We start from the raw sequence: 21,473 nt of genomic DNA on the forward strand, positions 1-21,473 counted from the left end.
AAGTCAGTGAGCAGTTATGATAGATCTATCAGCCCTGCTGTCCTGAGCAGGAAGAAACCTGGCTTCCAGCCTAGCCCTCCTCATCTGCTCGCAGACTTCTGTGGTCTCTGAACCTTAGGTCTGATTTCTGTGTGGGGAAAGCCCCAGTTTTGAATGCATTGGTTTGAAATGTTGCATCTCCTCCACTGTGGGCACTTCTATTAGGTTAGGACCTCCTTGTATTATTTTTGTCTTGTCCCAGTTGGTTAGTGATCTGTGCCCGCTTCTCCCGCAGGATCAGCAGAGAGAATCATAGAATGGCCTGGATTGAAACATGGGATTCCCTATTGGGTTTAATTCAGCTCAAAACTGGATAATTTACATCAAGCCACTTATCCCAAACTGGCCTTTGAGGTCCATGATCTCCCTTGCTGAGAGTTATTCCTGCCTGAACTAGTCCTATTTGAGTGAAAATGAGATCACGCCAGCAGCACAGGGTGCTTGTTGGAAAAGCTGATGAGTTGTGTTTGCTCTCATCGGTTATACACGGGTGTGATTGGAGTAAGGGGCAATTCAGCCATCAACAAGTTGCAGATTCTGACTGGCACCCCTATTATGGTTATTTTTTTCTCCATTCTCTCCAATGAATAGCTGCAGAGAAATTATTCTGTAGAAAGAAAGAAAGAAAGAAAGAAAAAAAAAGAAGCAGCATGCATGTGTTTCTTTTCCAACCACTGACCTTGCAGCCTTGCAGAATCCTACCATGTAGCTGAACCCCCTGAGGGCACGAGGCCCCTGGGCAGGGAGGTAAGGGTTTCTGAAGAGCTGGCTCACTGCCTGGCCCTTCTAGAAAACAACACACATGAAGAAGTGCCAGCACAGGAGAAGGAAGGTGGCTGTAGATGTTTTACGAAGTGTATGAAGAAGTGCAGTAGCTGCGGATCAAGGAAGTTCACCAGCCCCAGAGGGACATGCTGTGTATCAGAGAGGTCCTGAAATATTAATTTGCTGATGGAGAGGCTTATTTTGTTGCATACTGTGTGTGCCTGATGAGTCCACAACCTGAGATACTTGTAAATCTTTTACAGCCCGGAATGAGCAAGAGGAGCAGGAGGAAAAAAGGGAGATCAAGAGAAGATTAACACGTAAGGTGAGAAGCAACTTTGATCCTATTAGGGCACTACTGTAACTTTCTCCCTTCTGCACATTTGTTTGCCTTTTTCCTTTTCCTCAACACCATTTTCAAAAGTAGAGTGTGAAGCAAGTCTTAAAAGAAAACTTTAAAATGAATCACCAATGTTAGAGGCTGCAAGTCCAGAGGCAGTGAAGGGAGCTGCCTTGTGGGCTATTGCTGGTAATGTTTTGAAACAGGACAAAAGAAGATCTAGTCTTCATAACCAGAGGAGCTTTGAACAGTGAAGGACAGAGAGCCTAGCACTGGTCTAACCCTGCTCCCTCTAAATTTAATGGCTTCTGCAGCCATTACGAAGAGAGCAAAGTTAAAACAATGCTGGTTGCATTTGAAAATTCCACCGAAAAAAAGCATAAAACTGGGACATAAACATTTTTTCTGGAAAGGGAGATTGTCACTCAAGGCATTTAAACTAAATAGAGACAAGCAGTTGCAAAATGGTGTATAGTGCAGAAAACAATCTTGTATTGGCAGGGAAGGAGGAACAAAACAGCGTAGTTTGGTTTTGGTTTTCCTCCCATTTGAAAGTCATTTATTCTTCAAACTGAAGAACAGGCATTTCAGATACACACATTCCGTTTCGCAGCTGGTGTCAATGTCTACAGATGCCCCAACATACATAGCCAACAGTCCATCCTGTTGCTGCAGATAAACCTTATTTCACCACTGACATATTTCCTATCTCCAGAGGTGGAGAATGCCCCCAATCTTTTCCTGTACGTTTTTGGTGGCTTAGTCTTTTTGACCTATGTGATCTCAAGCTTTCATGGTACACATAATGACAAGGAAAGGGCTGTAAATATACATGCAAAGGTTACCTTCAAAGGTTACATTCAAAGAGCTGGATTGTTTTCTTTCATGGTTAAAAATCTCACAGCTCATTCTCAGCTTGCGTAAACCAGCAGAGCTCCCCATCACCAACGGGGTGATACTGCTGTTGTCTGCAGGAGCTAAGGATGCAGCCCAGAGAGATCAAATATTATTTTTAAGACACTTCAATTCCTGATAACAATGGCAGGGATGTTCACACATCCCCTTGTAGCACTGCCTGAAATAAAAGATCCTAACTGTATTGCAGATGTTTCGTGGGACTTGCTGTCTGGGCAAAGACTAGAAAACCCGTTTTATTTTCATTTTCATTTTGTTTCATTTGATGAACAGATGTAATATATAAAAAGCAAAGTTACCCATACCCAATCTGCTGCCTAAGAAGTGGGGGCTTGCTAACTCAGCCTGTGTTATCGCCATACGGTTCCCATCCTCTGCTATTTTGTAGGAAAGGTATAAAGCCCATGAATTGTTTGTTGCAGCCAGAGGCCATAGGTAGATGCTCAACTGAAACACCCAGGCTGCTGTGGCATCACAGCAGTGTCTGCTCCCTGAAATCTCAGCAGTTTTCTGTGACATATCTTTCCTTGTCTTGGTTACACTTTTAAGTAGGATCAACGTTGAGAGTAGGATCAGCCCAAGTCCCTGGCAGTTGGCTCCTTGATGTTCATGTCCCCATTCCCGGTCACATTCCTTTCAGCCTTTTTTGGCTTGTTCCATAGTAAAGATTTTTCTCACTCACATTTGTGAGGCTGGTAGCAGCATGACCCAGCATTGTTTGATTTTTATCATCTTTTTAAATGGTTGTAAATTGTTCTAGTGACACACTGTAATTTTAAAGAAAGAACCACAAGCCTGGTCTAACGACAGATTAGTGAATAAAGTGTGCAGGTGGATAGATAACAACTCGAAATGCCAACCACCTAGTGAATCCTGACACGATTGTTGCTATTCCCCAGCTCTGCCTTTCATGAGCAGGTCCCAGATGTGTCGTTGTGTCTACAGCAGAGTGGCAGGCTCCTTCTGTCAATTTGTACTGAAGTCCCTTATTACCAAAGGATTTTAAACCTCAGATCAAGCAGAAGTTTCATTGAGCACGGCAAGTGTTTTTTGCCCAGCAGACCTTTCTGTCTGCACTGAGGCTTAATGCACCCACATGCCCACAGGGTAAATTCAACGTAAGGAAAGGTTGCCACGGTGCTTCCTGGGAACCATATGTAGTTGGTAGTAAGAAGGGAAGGTGGTCTTGCAGAAGCCGCTGAAAAGATTTTTGACCTTGCACTTTAGAAACTGCCACTGTCCCTAATTTTTTTTGTGGCGTCATTCTAACTCCAAGGGGACAACCCACTTGATCCATTAAAAAGCTGTTCTTAAAATTCCTTCAGCGCTGACAGTACTGTGTTACAGTATTATGATGATAAGTTGTAACATGACATGCTGTAATAAGTAAGATTACCTTGCTAGGTCTAGGTGCCTTATTAAAGTCAGCAATAAATACCCAGTTGAATTCATCATCTGGACAGGCAATTTCTGAAAAAAAAATAAAATAACAAAAATCAGGTGACCCATAGTGAGCTGCCCCTTTAAGCACTTTCCAGACTCATCGAACTCCAGACTAACTGGGAATAGGGAATAGCTGCCATTCAAGGAACAAAAAGGAGGCAAATGCTGCTTGGTGCAGTCTCTGTAGGTGGTGTCCCTCCTGCCTGCGGAAGGAGAGGTGAAGCATATTTGCCTGTCACCTGAGATGCCCGTGGATGGGTTCTGCACATCCAGCCTCCCTGAGCTCCTTCTCCCTGCCCCTCGGGGCCGCCGAGCAGCTTTGTGTGAGCGGAAGCACAGATGGATTAGGAGGCGGTTTCTGTGAGCACTGCTTTTGGCCCACAGACCCATTCCAGGAACATTAACATGCAGAGGCCCTCTGGGAGAAGTGTTGCAGGCGTGTGCCCTCCGCGAGGAGGTAATTCTGGGCCCCTAGGAATTACTGCTAAGAATTTATCGTCTCTGAACCTTGGGGAACTTGGCCAAGCACCAAGGCAGTTAACACAAGCCTGAACTCTGCTGAGGACTTCCATTACAGAGGGAGAGTTGTAGCCTGGATTAACAGAACACGCTACAAATCACTTGCAAGGAGGAGTAAAACTCTTCGTTTCCTACCTTCTCTTCTCTCAAAGAGCATCATGCCCCCCTGTTCCCCAGAGCTGTTCACTGCTGCTTGGCCCTCACTGTCAATAGCTACATTTTCCCAGAGGTCTAGCTCCAAAACTAAAATTAATCTCGCAGCTGTAATATCAACAGCCAAAATGATGAGATGTGGCTGTTTCTTAAAATCCACGCAGTAATCTGAAATCTTTGTTCCTATTAAATTCCTACCCTGGTACAACTTAAACTCTCTGTTCACTGGTGCTTCACTGGGGAACGTCTTTCTGTTCAACCTTTTCTTTAATTGACCTCAGCTGGCTTGCATCAGCACGGGCTGTTCAAAATAATGAACTCTTGAGAGAGGTGGGACTTGTCAGAGGTGAGAGGGAGGCGAGGGGGAGAGAAGGGTCAGAGAAGAAAAAAGGGTAGCGGCTAATTGGGATGAACTGCATTTATAGTCAAGAGCGAAAGGTCTTTTCATCACATCCTGCTCCTGGGTCTTACCGAAGGTGGGGAGCAAAGGAGAGAAGGGGTTGTGTGCACTGCTAGTTAGGATCTGTAATTTTTCACCTTTGTCTCTTCCTTAAATAACAACCTTACCATTTTGATGAGGTAGCAAAGCAGGCAACGCTGAAGTGACAAGACAACAAGCTTCATTGTGGCTGAAGTGGAGCAAGCTCAGCATTTCACATTTGACTAAATCCCAGGACCAGACTGGCAAGAGTACGGCCCCCTCCACTTTACCTGGTGGCAGTGCTTGGGTTTGCTTCATTTCCCACACCGAGAACAAAGGGGTTTGTGTTAAACCTTCCCTTGCAAATTGGCTTAGTATTGAAGCTTGAAACATGCCCATTTTTATTGCCCGTGATCCAGAATATTCAGAGGAAAACTTGTCCTCCAGTGACGAGACGTGAAAGGTCCTGTCCTCATTTACACTGCTTTTGCATTAACACAAATCCGTTTACTTCAAAAGGGGTTTTTGCCCTGGTTCACACTCAAATAATGAAGTCATTTACCATAAAGTTATCCTGCTCCCTCAGCTCACAAATCTTCACAGGTAGATAAACATATGACTAGATGACCCACCCAGAAAATGTCCAGACACACACATGCACATCCCTTTGACATTAACAGAAGTGAAAATGGGTCCAGCTCAGTGAGTAAGATCCTTTCTCCCCGCTTGGAGCACCACCGCCTTGCGCAGGCAATTGCATCTTGTCCTTGACTGTGTCCTTTTACCATACGTTTCTAACGTGCCCTCTTCTCTTTGCCTGTTAGAAGAAGCAGAGCTCGTTATCAGGTGTTGCCCAAGAAGGATTCTGTAGCATTAAGAAATTTTGACCCAAGAGACCGCAGCTCACAGGTCATAAAAATAAACTCCAAGGTGAGATCTCAGGTGAGCTGTGCCCTTATCGTGAACAGACACTGACCTGACACCTGCAGTGGAGCTGCTCAGAGTCTGTTAGCAAAGGTATTTTCCCAGCTATGTAAGAGTTAAGGGTGAAGCCCAGGCATCCTGAGGGACCCTCAGACTTAGCAGCTCACAAGAAATCTCTGCAATGGCATGAGAGAGAGAGGCCAGGCAGTTTGGTAACCCTTCAATTTTAATTAATTGCTTGGAAAACCACTCAGCGTGGCTGTCCCTCTCTTTTCATTTAGTATGATCAGATTGGCACTTTGGTTTAATGTACTGAATATATTTAGTGTTTGTGTATTTATATATGTAAAGATATGTAGATTTATGGCTATACATGAACTAGATGGCAAAAGCTGTGGATTTCAGGACTCTCTTTTACAGCCAGAGCACTGGCACGAGAGTCAGTGTCTTTTTTCTGCCCATAGCTCTGCCCCAGGCCTCCTGGGTCACCTTGAGCTGGTTGCTCAGTCTCTGTGCTCTGCTTGCTCCAGCTGCTCGCGGGGATGGAGGCACTGCCCACCGCTCTGATGGGCTGGCTAAGTACCTGAAATTGCACTGGTTGTAGGTTTCTGAAGCAAAGCAGGGCATCTAAAAATAATATACAGTAATAGCGGTGTGACTTCAGAGGAAAAGAAGCAGCAGCTTTTAGTCTGTTCAGGTGTCACCTAAGAATGAAAAATGCTCATTGACACCAAAGTTTCATAATGTGATCATGCCCTTGATGTTTTTTTCACGTACCGTTCTGCATGCCCAAACGAAGGGTTGCCGTGAGTGTCAGTGGTGTAAAATGTGCGGGTGATGCACCCGATTTTTGAGAACATGAGAACTTACCTCAGATTTGTCTCATTTCATCACATGACCCTTAACATTTACTGTCATTTCTTTGATTTTAACCCACACCTGGCACATCAAGGAAGCCAAAACAGCCGGTTAAGACCCCGTGCAGCATTGAGATAAATACCAGAAGTGAATTCTGCCACTGGCAACAGCGGCTGCCTCTGTGGCTCTCGGTGCTCTTTGGTCTTGACACCAGCCAGACACCAGCCTGGCACAGCAGCAGGGTTCAGTCTGTCCATAGCCACTTGCCTTCTCCTTGGTACAAACTTGCTCATCACTTAGATTAGCACAAATGTGAAGGCTGGCTAATGTCTAGAGCTGACAGAAGCTTGTGAAATAGAGCCAGCCATTATGTGAAAGTCCTCTTCCAGCTTGGAAAGCTTATAGGAGCTCCTGCTTCTCTTGTAGCCATTTAGAAACACAGAGTTTAATTTACAGGATTTCATATTTTGTTGGTGTCATCATACTCCATGCAATAAGGCATTCTGTGTTTTAAAAAATTCCATCCTAATTTGAAACAACATCTAGGCTACATCCTAAAGTGATAAAAGCTGAGAAATGTACAGATGATATTGGCGATTCATCCTTAATTTGTGCTGTTGTGAAAAAAGAAGCACTTGATGCAAGTAAAGATGGAGTCTCACCCTTATCTTTGAAATTTTGAGGTGTAGTCATGATATTATTTAAGCGTAAAGATTCTCTGTTCCCATAGTCAGGGCTTAGATTTTAAATAATCGGAAGCAAAATTCTGCTGTTCTGCCGGAGTAATAATGCATCGGCACTAACAAACCTGCAGCTCTAGTACGAGGGCTGCTAGAAAAACCTAGAAACTTGAAATCACATTCAGGATGTGTTGTAGAACAGAGAGAAGCCTCACTCCTAGCGTAACTGTGATTATACTCCAAGCGTGGCACAGCAGTTTGGTTTGCTCACTTTTGTTAGAAGCCCGTCTATTAATCACAGTGTGTATTTGGCTCACAGGTGACTTAGGCATAGGTATCAGGGCTGCAAGCTGAAGAGACAATTCTGTTCTGCTAGAGTGAAAAATAACATTTTTAAATCTATAAGTGTTTCGATTTACTTTATTGTGCCCTCTTGGCTTTTGTGACATGGTATTCTAGCTCACAGATAGGTTTGTCCTGTTGTCTAAAAAAAAAAAAAAAATCTTGTGCCTTTTGGTTTTTAAAAAAATGTCCCCAAAACCTGCAGTCTGAGTTCAGAAAGGCTTTCTTCTTGCTAGCCTCACTGCATACATGCTCTTTGGCTGACCTGAGCATGGATATATAAAGTGGGGCTTTTCTTGGGAAAATTCTTGGAAGGAATAAGAGGAAGCTTATGAGTGTTGTGTGACAAACACACGCAGAGAAGCTCACCACAGGAAACTTCATGCCTCCCGTAGAAGAAGGTGGGTGTTAGAAAAATGTCTAGTTTTAAGATCTTTGCAATATTCAGAGGTTTCAGAGTTACTCTTTTTCAAACCAGCAAGGAGTTTTTCTCCTATTAAATGTTGTCATTTACTCTGCAATGGCTGCAGAGACAACACACGAACTGCCAAGCTGCAGTGTGACTGATGCCAGCTGTCCTAGGCAAGGGCATTACGTGGCAGTGTAGATCTGTGCTCCTGGTTACCCTTTCTTTCCGAGTTTTCTCTGCCTTCAGTGTGCACCCAATGGCTGGGGTGCAGCCAGGAGGGGTAAGATGTGAGTCCGGTCCCCGAGTGTTTCACAGGCAGAGCATCAGTGCAGCTCTGCAGGCTCTCTGCATGGGGTGTTTGAACCCAGGTCACGAGTGCATGCTCTGGGCTATCTGTGTAAGGAGAGCAGCCCCGCTGGCACCTTCCGTAGTACCCACCTTTTCTAAAGAGATAAGAGAGAGGCAACCATCCGTGCCAAGAACAAGCACGCAGGGATTTAAATCCAGAGGCAGGATCAGGCTGTGGAGCTCTCTTGCATCAGCACCCAAATGCTGGAGGTGGGATTTCGAGTATGTGCTGCTCTTTCTTTTCATCTCACAAAGTTTTCACCCTCCACTTAGTGTCCTGGCTGTTTTGAATCTTAACTCAGATGAAGGGCAGAGAACTGAGATACTTCTTTTGGGAACAAGGTGGAATTGCAGGTCAGGATCCAGGAGCCTAAATACCTTTGCAGAACAGAGTCTCAAGCGCTTTATGAAATACGTGGACCTTTCACTATTGACAAGGGTGAGGTACTGCAAAGCACACCTGTGAGGGGGAATAGCATGATACACCATCGAGCCAGTTGCTAGCAGGATATTATTTTTCCTGATGTATACGATTACAAATGTTTCACTCTAATTGTGAAATTTTTACTGCTAATGTACACAGCCACATGCACACACATGTGTAGCACCTTCTTCAGAAACACTTGTGTAATTGCTTTTGGCATTAACCAGCACACTGTGCATCCAAGGAGAATTGATCCCTGACGGCCAGTTCCTGTCCCTAACGGTGTAACTGGCTCTATGATACAGGGACTACCAGCACACTACTGTTTCTAATTTGAGAGGAGACTTTTGACTGTGGCTGCCTATTCTGCTGTGGAATTTGAAAGAAAAGCTTTGGAACAATGAAGATGCTTTCTCGACATGATACAACCCACCCTTGCAAGTTTTTTTCTTGGTTTGTAGTATGCAGTGTAAAACTTTTAAAAGGCAAATACGCTGTGACACAAAATTTAAGCTGCAGGGTCCAATGAAAAGTTCAATGAGCACTAGTCATCATCCTGCCTGCCTTTTTTGGAGGTAAGGACAAGTCTGCAGAGTATCAGAATGGTAAGGAAAGTCATTTGTCAACTTTTGCACATAATTCAGGGCAGGAGTCGCTCACTGCCTTTGCCTGACTCTTCTGTGTTGTGGTCTTTGTCTCTCCCTGAGACGTCAGCAGTGCACTGGGAGACTTTCTTGCACTAAATCTCATTTCTGCTCGGGCTGACCAACCTCAGCCAGGGGTTGGGGTCTCCAGCCACAGCTGCTCCCCAAGCAGTGGGCTGCTCTGGCAGCAAGGTGGGATGATACTCAAGGTGCTGTAACAGCAGGGTATCTCCCAAGTAGCAATTTTGTGAAAGGCCAGTAAAAACAGCGGTGCTGGGAATGTCTGAACACTCTTTATTATCATAACGATGGTTGTAGTAAAATAAATCCCCAAGCAGCACTCTGCAGGGGAAAAGTGAAGTTCTGATGTCTTTTTTCCCCTCTTTCCTCAAACCTGCAGCTGAGTCAAAGGCCCACGGTAGAGGAGCTCCGTGAGAGGAAGATCCTCATCCGCTTCAGCGACTATGTGGAAGTAGCAGACGCGCAAGACTACGACAGGAGGGCAGACAAACCCTGGACGCGACTCACAGCCGCTGACAAAGTAAGTAGAGCAACTTTGGGAGAGCCATGATCAGAACAGGAGAGCATGTCATGGCAAACAGTATCCCTCAGGTCCCACAGCCATCGAGGAATAAACCTCCACCTGTCGTCCCTTCTCAACACACCTGTGGTTTCTTCCCATTGAAAAGGTTTGTTGGTTGAGTCATAAATCTTTCCAAGAAGGCTCTTATACGTGGGGAAACAGGAGCAAGCCTAGCAGCATTACACCATTTAAACAGAGAGGAGAGAATATCAAGCCCTTTAAGGAAAGGTCTTGATGGCAGCCTTGTTATTTGTTTATTGGTTTTGGTCTTGCTACGTAACGGTGCCAGCTGAGAGCTCCCGCAAGACCTGGTAGAGCAGTGTGACAGCAGCACCTCCAGAGTTGCTGTGCCAGGATGGAAAAGGGTGGAAAAATGCCAGCACGTCAAATCGGCAAAGGCATCTCTGTCCCACCAAAGCCAGGTAACTTCTCTCTAGTATGTTACAACAGGGGCCTTTGTTCAGGATTTCTGCCACGGAGCATTTTAAGCAGTAAACTGCAGATGAGGGAAAGCTGCACGTTTGGTATTAACAGTGCTATCCTCTGAGCATCGGTGGGACCTTCACTAAGTGGTGTCGCTGGTGTCAGCACTGGTGGCAGAGGGGTTAAATTGCTGGCAGATTCTATCAGTCACATCCTGAGGGTCTTAGTGGTGCCTCAGGACGATTTAAACATTTTATGGCTGCTATAAGAAAAGAGGACTATGAGGCTGATCAGTGATTCCCATGCTTACAGTCACTCTGTGATGCCCATGTAATTATAAAAGACTTTCAGGTACCTGAAGTCAAGCCCTGACTATTTTGCTGTGGGACTCATGCGGTGATGGAGACCATGATGTCCAGTGTTTAGAGACAGGAGGATTCCTGGCCACACCACTAATTTATGGTCCTCCTGGTTTTATTCACAGAGGAAAGGGCAGCTAGTTATAGTTGTATAATTAAACCAAAGGACGTGTATAGTTTTGTCTCCACTTTTCTTTCCTTGACACAGGGCTTTTTTCAGTTTAGCATAAATAATATAGTTATATGGATAAGTTAATGTAGCATAAACTGATCTGAAAAAAATAAAAACTTCCTCTGGACTCCACACAGACCATAAAAATACAAGCTAAAGTTAGCTTTTCACATTTTATCTCATCATGTTGGACAGTCAGCTGACTTAGTGTTATTCTCCCAGTTGGTAGATGAGGGAGGGAATAAATCTCCAACTGGCTCTGCAGCCTTTGAGAGATCCCTGTCTGGGATGAAAGGCCTGGAGAGACTTCAGCAGGGACAGCAGAAGATTTGGTGTCCAGGCAGTTCCTTCCTCATCCTGTGTCTGTGGAAAGAACAAGTATTAAATACCACTATTAACTGTAGCCTGCTAAAGAATTCGGTATGAAGGCCAAGTACTTTGAGGTCACTTTTTCTTTTTTATAATGCACGTGCAAAGTCAATACTCAGAGAAAAGGGCTTAAGTTCTCCAAATGAACCTTTCCTCAGCAAAGCAGAAGAAATGTTTGCCATTCTAATATTAATGAGTCTTATGGCATAAGGAAGCAGATACATTATTTTGGAGGGTTGGGTCATGAAGGGCAGTTTTCTGATTTCTGCTATTGAGATGATTTTTTTTTTTCCCCACCACTGTGTCCACTGTTGGAAAAAAAATAGCCAGACAAATTGGAAGCAAGTCTAAAATGCCTGACAAAGCTGCAACATCCTATAAAAGATTATTTTCTTCCAGAACTTTCATTCAATAATTGTCTTTGTTGGTCAGCACAGGCTAGATTTAATGCAAAAATAGATTTTAGTAATGACTTCTCTGTTTGTCAGTAAATCTTGCTCTGTGTGTGCTGGATGTGGGGAACTGCCTTCAGTCTGACTTCATCTTTATCAGGTGTGACTGGTAGAGGAATGAAAAGGGCACTTCTGACTCTATCCAGCAGATGAGGGATGCGGGGGGAATAGGTTTTGGATCTTGTGGGAGGCAGCAGCTCACCTGGCCTCCTTCACAGTCGCTTAAGCAGTAAATTGGGCTGCTGAAGGTGGGCCCCTGAGCCGCTCCACAGCCATCGCTCTGTGCTGATAGATGGAGGCAGAGCCTGACAGACATTTCTAAGCTTAATAAAAAAAACCCGAAAGCTGTGCAGAAAGAGCACAAGGGGCCTTTTCTGTAGATCACACCCACAAAATCTATCGCTTAGGGCTTGTCAAGGCAAAGGTAGGTGGTGGCTGTTGCAAAAGCCCTGTTTCGGGCTCATGCTGTTCATACTAATTTACATTTCCTTCATCAAGAAAAATTAGTGACAATGAGTACCACTGAATGGAGCAGCACGTCCTCTCCGTACACTCCCAGTAAAACCCACTTGTGAGCTGCAGGTACCACAGGACTAGCAGAACTCGTGACTTTGGGTTTGGAACTTGAGCCCATTCTGCCAAATGCCTTCTCCGCCACGAAGCTGAGTCCCTCCAAGTCACTCCATCTTTTTTGGTTTTTTTAATTCTTCAATATTTCTCTTCCTGCCATCACCCCTGGCTTTCTTTTCCCTCACAGACAAACCACAGAGGTGGTAGGTAACTGGGTCTCCTGCTGGTGCTGAATACAACCACCTGTGGCTCGTTTTCTGCTGGGTTAGTGTGTTGAATGGGTTCAGCAAATGGCACAGCTGGGTCAGGAGGGAGGAGAGCAGAGGGGCACAGCCCGAGGCAGAGGGGAGGGCAGGGAGCTGGGCATCCCTCTTTCCTTCCCAAATAAGCTCAGCCCCTTTAGGTAACTTCACCTGAGAAAATTCAGGACTGCATAGAGGTGGGAGACATCTCAAATATGAGTTTGGCAAGATCCAGGTGGAATTTACTTACAGTCCAGCTCTGAAACAGGTCACAGTCTCTGAGAAACTCTGGTGCACTTTTTTTTTTCTCATGCTTATGCTAATTTGCATTTTGTACATGAAAGTGTTTACATAATAAGCCAGAATTGGGTTCTGTGTCTGCATTGTCTACGATACGTTTTCAAATTGAGCCATTCCAACGAAGCATTTATCTGTTCCCTTTATGTGATTTAGAACGTGTTTATCTCTTTTCCTTTTCACATTTTAGTCTTTTTTATGTTTTTCTTTCTCTCTCTGATAATGTTATCTATCTGCTTCAGTTTTAATGTACTGTTGTGAGAACAAAGTGCATTCATTTTGATTTCTCTCACTTATACATTTATGAGTTTATTTGTCCTTTGCAGGCAGCAATTCGAAAAGAGCTTAATGAATTTAAAAGCACTGAAATGGAAGTTCATGAATTAAGCAGGCATCTAACAAGGTAAGCTGAGATGAATTTTTTTAAGACTATTGATGAATACTATTGTTTTTTAAAAAAAAACAACCCAGCAGCTGTTTTTCCAGCACCCACTGAACACACCATAAGGTCTGGACCACATTTAGAATTACAGGCTGTAAAAGAAACTCGCACAGACAAACTGATGCTGCCTCATTACATGGTGGTTTGCAGGCACGTGTCATCTGTTTGATGAAGTGTAATCTCCTTTTATTTTATTTTTTAAATCATCATGCTCTAGCTTTATGTCTGTTCTGATATCAAAAGTAAATAGTGTTGGTATCTGAAGGAGGACAGGGAACTCCTATAGAGCCAGTATGTATGGAAGGAATGAGTGAGCGCAAATCCAATCCCGCTGAGCACACGGCTGTTCCACGCTCCGCCCATGCCATGCGCGGATCTCCAGGGCCTGCCATAGGCCATGTACTGGGGAACTGGCAAGACTGGCGTTCAAAGAGTGGGACTGTTTTTAAGACTTTGACGCTTTGATGCTGAGATGAGCTGAACTCCGGGCATTTCCACTGAAGTCAGGCCTTTGCCAATCAGCACTGACCCCACTCATTGTTAGATGTTAAAGACGCATGTTTTCAGGTATTGAAGACAAGTGAGAGCGAGATCTGGTGTAAAACTGGAGCTGCCCTTGTATTAATACGTTCGTGAGCGAGGTGCTCATAAAAAATGCAGTTAATGCTTTTAAGAAAAAAGTACAGAAAAGCTTAAAGCAAAATTAATTTTGTATTAGATAATTTTAATGTGTATAAATTAATAATTATACTAATATTCACCACATGTATTATGCATATATTCCCTTGCAGAAGTGATCTCCCTTCTACTTCCTAGCATGTGCTAGGATGGTTACACCGGGGTTTGTAATCACGGTGTGCTGTTAGAGATGAGCCAGCTGCCTTTGAGCCACGAGGTCTGGAAGAAGCTTTAGGGTCTGCGGTTGGCCTAGATCTGTTGACCCTGGTGACTGAACCTTTGGGGGATATTTGGCTCACTCCTCCAGGAGAGCAGTGACAAATTTAGAAGGGATGAGGCTGTTTTAACGGGGGTGTTGGTGCAAGGAGTTGAGCTCCATTGAGAGCTCCGTTCATTTCCATGAGGCCTTTAACATCCCACAAACACAGAGACTGATTTCATTTTCCAGAAGCCTCTCCAGCTGGCTTTCGCAGGTTTCTGGGCAGTATTTTGCTTCTTTTCCAGTGTTGGGGTGGGCAGTGACCCTCTGAGGTGACTGTTTTTGAAAGCCACTGAGTGGCTGTGACTCACTAAGTCTGGGCCAGGCATACTCAGAGGTATAGCTAATAGATTAGACCTTGGAATAAGGGTTTGTCTGAAGTTGAGCAGGACTTGCTGGTTTGACAAGTGCCTTCTGGAAATATGCACTTGAAGGAAGCATGCTGAAACAGAGTAATTCCCTTAAACAAACTTTAGATAAATCACCATTATAAAATCATTAGTAAGGTAATGAGCTATTCATGTCATTAAGCAGTGGCATGAGCTGAGCAAAGAATGCTAGCTTTACTAGCAGGACACATTAATTAATTCATGATGATAGAGTGAAAAATCAAAGCTTAAAAAAAAAAATGCCTTTGCAGAGCTGACAAACCCAGGTCTCCTGACCCAGGGTGTACTTGCATAAAGAGTGGCCATTTGAGTTCTACTTGTGTCTTTAGCCTCAGAGATTAAGGAATAATCATACTTGGAACTGTGTGTAAATCTTTCTGGATGAAGAGCATGAGGTTTGTCTAAACTGGACAATTTTTGTGGCATCAGGCATGGTGTGGTCTGAAAGAGGACTAGCTGATCTGAAATAACTTACTCCAGGGATATGACAGAATGGACTCCAAGTGTATTAGTGTCTTTGGTAGATTTTGGTGCAACCTGCTAATGCCTATGAACTGGGAGTCTGGCGAGGGCCAAGGAAGTGTGGCTATTCTGGGTCCCCACTGCCAGCATGGCTGACATCACTGCTGCAAAAATCGAGATGCCTAATTGTGTCACTGCAGCAATTAGTGCTCCAATTTTTTATGTCCAATATGCATATGAGGATACTATCTTACTATTTCTCTTCTCCTCTCCTTGGGTTTTAGGTTTCATAGACCGTAGCAGTTCAATTCTACCTGACTACTATGCCATCTTCAAAACATAACTAAAAGGAACCATAAGTGCTGGTATTATTCACTTCCCTGTTACGTACAATGTAAATCTTCCGAACTGCCTTTTTTTTTAAAAAAAAAAAGAGTAGAAAAATAAATATTAAAAGAAGAGGAAAATTGTATTTACATGTGATGGGTACTGCAGCATCATTGGACCTGCTGGTTCAAGCTTCAATAACAGAAAATACCCCTGGTGGGAATTGTGCCAACACTTGGCATCTATGTATAAGACTTTCCCGGCATGTGGATTTGCCATACGTGTTCAAGCCCAGCTGGTGGTGCATCCATTTCGTCTTCAAGCACCCTTCATCCTGACAAGCCTCTGTTGTCAACTCCAGAGAGACCTAAGATGGTGTTCAGGGAATCACTGGCCTGGATGAAGTCTCCAAAAGACCAGCATCTGTGGCACTAAAGCACTTACACAAAGCACTCCTTTCAGGCTGCGAGCACCTTATGAGGATGGTGAAGGAGCGAAACTCCTCTACGGGCCAGCCCATCTGTGAATATCATCGGATTAGAAAGGCACTGCTTTTCCTGGAGAAGTTTATGGCCAGTCAATAGGCATTGTTCGGCTCCCAAGCAGAAAAAGGCTGGTTCAGTTCTAGCAACTGTTTATTTTTCTTTCAAGTATAATTTTGTAAACCCAGTTGTGAACCCATCAGCACTTAACGACAAGAATGTTGAGGACAAGCAAAACCCATCTCTTCATGGTCACTGCATGGCATTCACTCAGCTTGTAGATCATTTTTTACACCCAAGCCTCGTGATTGTGTGAGAGCCGACGCGTGCCCAGCAGCAAGAAAGGCTGGAATTCCCACCGGCACTGCAGAGGGACACACAACAGGAGGAACTGGGGGTTGGTTTGATGAGGGATATCTATCCTCTGTGTATCAGGCTTTTCAAGAACTGAGCCTAAACTGATACTGAGAAAAGCATTGACCAGTTGTGCCACCTGGCCTAAAAAAAAAAAAAAAAAAAAAAAAAAAATTCTGTTGCGGGGGTTGGGGGGGAAAAACTTTTCCCCCCCCCCCAAAAAAAAAAAAAAAAAAAAAAAAAAGAATCTGTTGCAGTGGTATGGATGGCAAGACTTGTCACTGGTACCTACAGCTGAGGCGTAAGGACAGCAATCCAGGGATGTTCTGGTTTGGTTTTAATTTATTTTTATTATAGTGGTTTAACAGACAAATTGACCAAGTAGAGCTCAGAGAGCTGGTCGCTCTGGGCCTGGTTTACCTGCCAACTTACGTGTGTGCTTAACACTAAGTAAGCATGCAAACAGCCTCACTGCATTCAAGAACATGTCTGACAAGCTTATTTGAAGCTGAACACATGTAAGTGCTTTTCTGAACCTTGGCCAGCACCTCCCAGAATCAAGTCCTTAATTAGTATAATGCCAGGAAGCTGGGGCAAACATTGTCTAGGATTTCTTTCCAGCTCTAACAAGAAACAATTACACCCTGTTTTGGGCTACTGGCCCAAAGCACTGTAGCAACATTACTGTAAAATGTCCTGAAAAGGACACCTTTTTTCTTTGACAGTTTGAAGAGAGGCCAAAGTTTTTTACTACAGTGTTGCTACTTCTGTTATTATTTTATTTTTTTCCTTTCTCACTGTCTTTCATGTATCTATCCTCTTCTGTGCTCCCTCTCTATGCCCCCCAATGCCATGCCAACATTGCCCTTTACTGACGATGGGCCAACACACAGTGCCAACACGCCTGCCTCGTCTTGGGCATCCATCCCATTCCTCTGGTCACGGGAGCAAAGCAAAAGGAGCATGGGGTTGTTCTAGCACCCAGCCTGCCAAACACACTCCCTTCACACTTAGCGGTGGTACTCAATACCTCACAGGTTTGCTCTCCATCAGAGACAAGCGAAAGCGTTTCATTCTCATCCGTGGCCATCCTTGCAACGCTCGAGATTATTAGCTGTTAAAAAAAGAACTGGCTGTTGTAGGATGGAAGATGCAACAAAGGAAAGTAAAAACCAGCTGGTTTCTGGTGCCTCATTTTGAGGCAGCATGCCTCTGATGCAAGGTGCTTCCCAGACCAGGTAATGATTTCCAAAGAGACACACAGAGTTTTCCCTGTATCACCAGCTCCCAGTTTCTTTAGAGACAAGTTCATCAGTAGTGGCAGCTGTTACTGTGCAATGTTATCAGCTCAGCGCACAAAGAGCACTTACGTGCTAGCCAGGAATACATGGCTTAGGGGTTATTTTTATGAAAAGCTGGGGTTCATGTTTTTAAATTCATTCCCATACACATGCATGCGTAACAAGACTGCATCACAGCTTTAAAAAGGGAAAACAAAACTCTCGTCTTTTAACTACACACATATTGGGCAACATCACTCTGGGTACTGCCACCGTCCCTCGTGGGCATGGACCCCAGCAGTGCCCACGCCTGCCAGTCTGGTAGCCTAAATAAACCCTTGGGCACTGGGTGAGGAACATAACAGCCACATCCTGGGTGACAGCCACACGTTCCCCAGGGCCCTGCCTTCATCTAGACAGGCCCAAGGTCCCTGCTGACCGCTCAGCAAGTTCTCATGCCCTGCCTGCCTCAGGATTCAGGCTGTGCCCACGGCAGTTACATGTGACAATGCTTTTTTTTGTTTTTTCTTTTTTTTTTTAATGATGTTAGCTCCTGGTTGAGCAGACACCAGGACACAGTGGAAGAACTGCCCTATTTCTCCCAAATTACAAGTAGAGCTTATTACTTAAAAAGGGAGGAGGAGGAGGAGAACGAAGCCATATAAAGTGTTCGGCACTGTAGTAAGCATCACAGAACTGGCACTTCATCTGGTTTTAGCTTCAGCAGGTCTGGGTTTTTTGCAAATGTACCCTTTGGTGAGGCATTCTTCAACAGCCTTTCAGTGCCTGAACACTGCAGTGCGTCCTCAGTTTGCGCACCCACCTCTGGCATCCATGGGAAGTTGCAAGCTGACTGGGGACCAGCTCGTCCTTTTTTAAAAAATCTGTTTTCTTCTCATCTGTGAAAGCCATCTCTACTGCTGTAAAGTAGTTGTGTTTCTGTTGGGGGTGAAAAAAAATAACAACACAGTCGTGATTTCTCCCCCTTCAACCTGGATTATGGGTAGGACATAAAGATGATATAACATTTCTGCAAAGACTTGGTTAACACCACAGTTAACAGCAGTCATCCTCATTCATATTAGGGGGAAATTAATAGTAGTAATACAGAAATTACATCAGGTTTAGAGAATGGAAAAATCAACGCAGAACAAAAACGGCTATTCCAATCATCCGTCTCCCTGGCTGATAATGGAGATAATATTCTAGAGTCAAGGAAGAAAAACATTTTGGTTATAATCTACTGATTCCTGATTGGGTTATTCATACTTAAAATGTGCAACTATTGTGCCATCTGTTCTACAGCCTGTGGAAAAATGAAGTGGAAACGGGGGGGCGAGGGGGGCTGGGTAGGTGGCGGGGATTGGAAAAGCAGTTCCAAAATGTCTAGACAAAAGTTTTGAAAAAAGTTTGAAAAAGAAAAAAGCGACGGTGAGGAAATACAATGGTGGCATCGCCCTCCCACCCACACCCTTGCTGGCAGCGGGCTACAGGGACCTGGGGATGTATTTATGCATCCCAGCGAAGGTCAGCGTGGGGTCCTTTCCCCACCCCACGCCCCGCTGATTAGGTACTTGCCATCTGGAGAAGTTTCAGGCTGCAAGCTCACTGGGACGGGGCTCAGGCTTTTGTGACTGACTAGACAATTCCTAGTGCGCACTCTAGACGTTATGAGAAGAGAAGGAAGGGGGGAAGAATATAATAGACACTTAGCTATTTTATATTAACTGAAACAGTAAGCCCATTACACAAGTATATTTCAGCCTAAGGCTTACATGTAACCATAGCATTTTGGCATCACTGCAAGGAGTCACCACACTCGCCCTTCGTTATTTCTAGAGTGCTGTCTGTACAGTGGAAACACTATAAACCAACCGAGGGGGAGCACTTCCAACATGCCTAGTGAAAGCTTGCACTCATAAAAATAGATGGGTGAGATGGAAACCCATAGTTATACGTGAAAGGGGACTCTCTAACGTGCCTGCAAATAAAATCACTTTGTATAAATAGCCATGGGAGATGACTAGGCTAATAAAAAAAAAAATCAGGAAAGAAAAAGGGGAACAAAGGATTTTTCCCAAGTGTTCAGTCTGCTCAAGCTCAGAATAACTTTGCGAACAGAGAGGAGGTGACGGGCACATTACCTGCTTTCCCGTGTGTCCCAGTTACTTCTGCACCAGTTGCATTTTCCAGTTGATATCCAAGTGTATGTATATAGTTTGTCTTTATATAGGAGTGAGTGTGGTGGCTGTCAATCATGTGCTCTTCCAGTATTGTAATTTAACAGATTATGGCTGTATGAAAACGATGTAAATAACTAGAAAAAAATTAAACTGGATCTCTATGTCCTAGGTTTTGTACATACAGAAACTGCATGGTATTTAAATTATTGTTTGTCTCTGATGTATGCAGTTTCTTAAAAAAAATTAATTTAAAAAAAAAGCATTCCTGTGTCTGTGCATTTTATCACCCTCTGTCCCAGTGACTGATAGTGTAACTGATGCAGTAAAGGATACCAGCCCTCCTGCTGCCTGCCAGGCTGTAGTGACAGAGTGCATGCCCACAGCGTACCTACGCCTCAGGGGGGAGCAAAGCAGAAGAGCAAGACTTACCAGAGTGGATCGATGGGACGTTGTGTCAGCTGAGCCACTCGTGCCGTCTCAAAAAAAAAGCGCAAAGGAAGATGGCTGGTACTGGAAGATGAAGCTGCTGAAGTTGTACCTACCACCAAGCTAATAAAAAACAAAACAAACAATCTGCACTACACACACACAAAAATACAGACACAACCAAACCCCACCTCTCACCACAGTGTTGCCAGTACAGGGTACACTCTGTCAAGTGCCCACTGCCAATGTGCAGCATTTCCAGTTCCACTCTCCCCTGTTCACAAGCCTTTGGCTGATGTGCAACAACACCACATGGCAGAAAAAAATGCCACCAAGTAGAACCAGCAAGTGCTACTGCTGTTCAGCAGAGGAGCCATACCTGCACATCCAGCTACTTCGATGGCACCTTTTCATCTTCTTTTTTTTCATTTTCTCTTCCCCGAATAGCTCCAGTGGTTGAATAGCACTACAGGTTGTCAAAAGCTGCAGCCTCTGTAGTGAAAAGGGGAGGAAAAATCTTCACAAGAACAAGCATGTACCTTCAAACAGTCCCATTAGCCTTCTGCAGAAAGCAGAGAAGGTAACAGCTCTGCTCAGGCTGTTTAGTTTTCATAAATGACAGTGCAAAAATTCAGACCGCAAAGAGACAACTGGCACCCAGCGGCTTCCAATTACACAGAAATGAAAGGTCCGTAGAGTTTAACTGACCAAATTCTGCTCCTTTCCATTGCTGATACGGAGACACATGATCAAAACTCTGGTACAGGGCTTTGTTTCCATTTGGGTAGGTTTTTCAGTGACCTCTTGCAGCTGACAAGTTGGTAGCTATCCCCTGAGGTTTGGATAAATTAAATAAATAAATGAAAAGCCTAGGTTTTTGACTAAAGATCCTCTTCCCTCAGAACTAGCTACAGAATAGCAGCATTATATAGTGGGTTAGTTACATCTGGTAATTTCTGTGCTTTAAAATGGAAACTGTTGGTGAAGACTTTGTACAGAAAATGGGAGAACACATCCCAATCGCTCACACCGAGACACAAGGGCTGTGTTTTTATGTTTTAACTGAAGCATTTCATAAAACTGGTCTAAGGAAAGAGGCGTGTGTGTCCTCAGTAAAGCTCAGGTAATTACTATCAATCAAATTGCAATCTAATGCCATCTCTAGGCAGGAAACAAAGACGAGGGCTGAAAAAAAAAAATCAATTCTCCATTAAACAGGGAGACCCTGGTGACCAGCCCAGCAATAGCATTTGTGCTGCCTTTACCCACTGCTTCAAACCACTTCATAAAAAAAAACTTGGGCCTACAGAAACAACCAGCAGCCTGCAGTCACTCTCTTGCAACATTCCCTGTTAATGGGACATAAAATACAATCTGTATTTTAACATCTATTAAGTTTTACATACATGGATCACATAAACCCTGAGAGGTAGGAGATAAGACATAGCTGTTCAGCAACCAGTTTAGGATGGAAAAGCGAGATCCATACACAGATCCATG

The 21,473-nt window shown here is 44.2% G+C and overlaps 1 protein-coding gene across 1 annotated transcript in view; it reads left to right on the forward strand.

The window, feature by feature from the left end:
• LOC104467466 (phosphatase and actin regulator 1-like) overlaps positions 1-15,356 on the forward strand; it is a 19,251-nt gene extending 3,895 nt beyond the window's left edge. Inside the window, exons 2-5 of the mRNA XM_010081252.1 lie at positions 1,068-1,129; positions 9,625-9,765; positions 13,018-13,094; positions 15,206-15,356. Of these exons, the coding sequence (XP_010079554.1) occupies positions 1,068-1,129; positions 9,625-9,765; positions 13,018-13,094; positions 15,206-15,221 (296 nt within the window). The 3' untranslated portion in view covers positions 15,222-15,356. The remainder of the gene's footprint in view (positions 1-1,067; positions 1,130-9,624; positions 9,766-13,017; positions 13,095-15,205) is intronic.
• The last annotated feature ends 6,117 nt before the right edge of the window (positions 15,357-21,473 follow it).

This window comes from Pterocles gutturalis, unplaced genomic scaffold (genome assembly GCF_000699245.1).
Source record: "Pterocles gutturalis isolate BGI_N339 unplaced genomic scaffold, ASM69924v1 scaffold14634, whole genome shotgun sequence".
Taxonomy (NCBI): Eukaryota; Metazoa; Chordata; class Aves; order Pterocliformes; family Pteroclidae; genus Pterocles; species Pterocles gutturalis.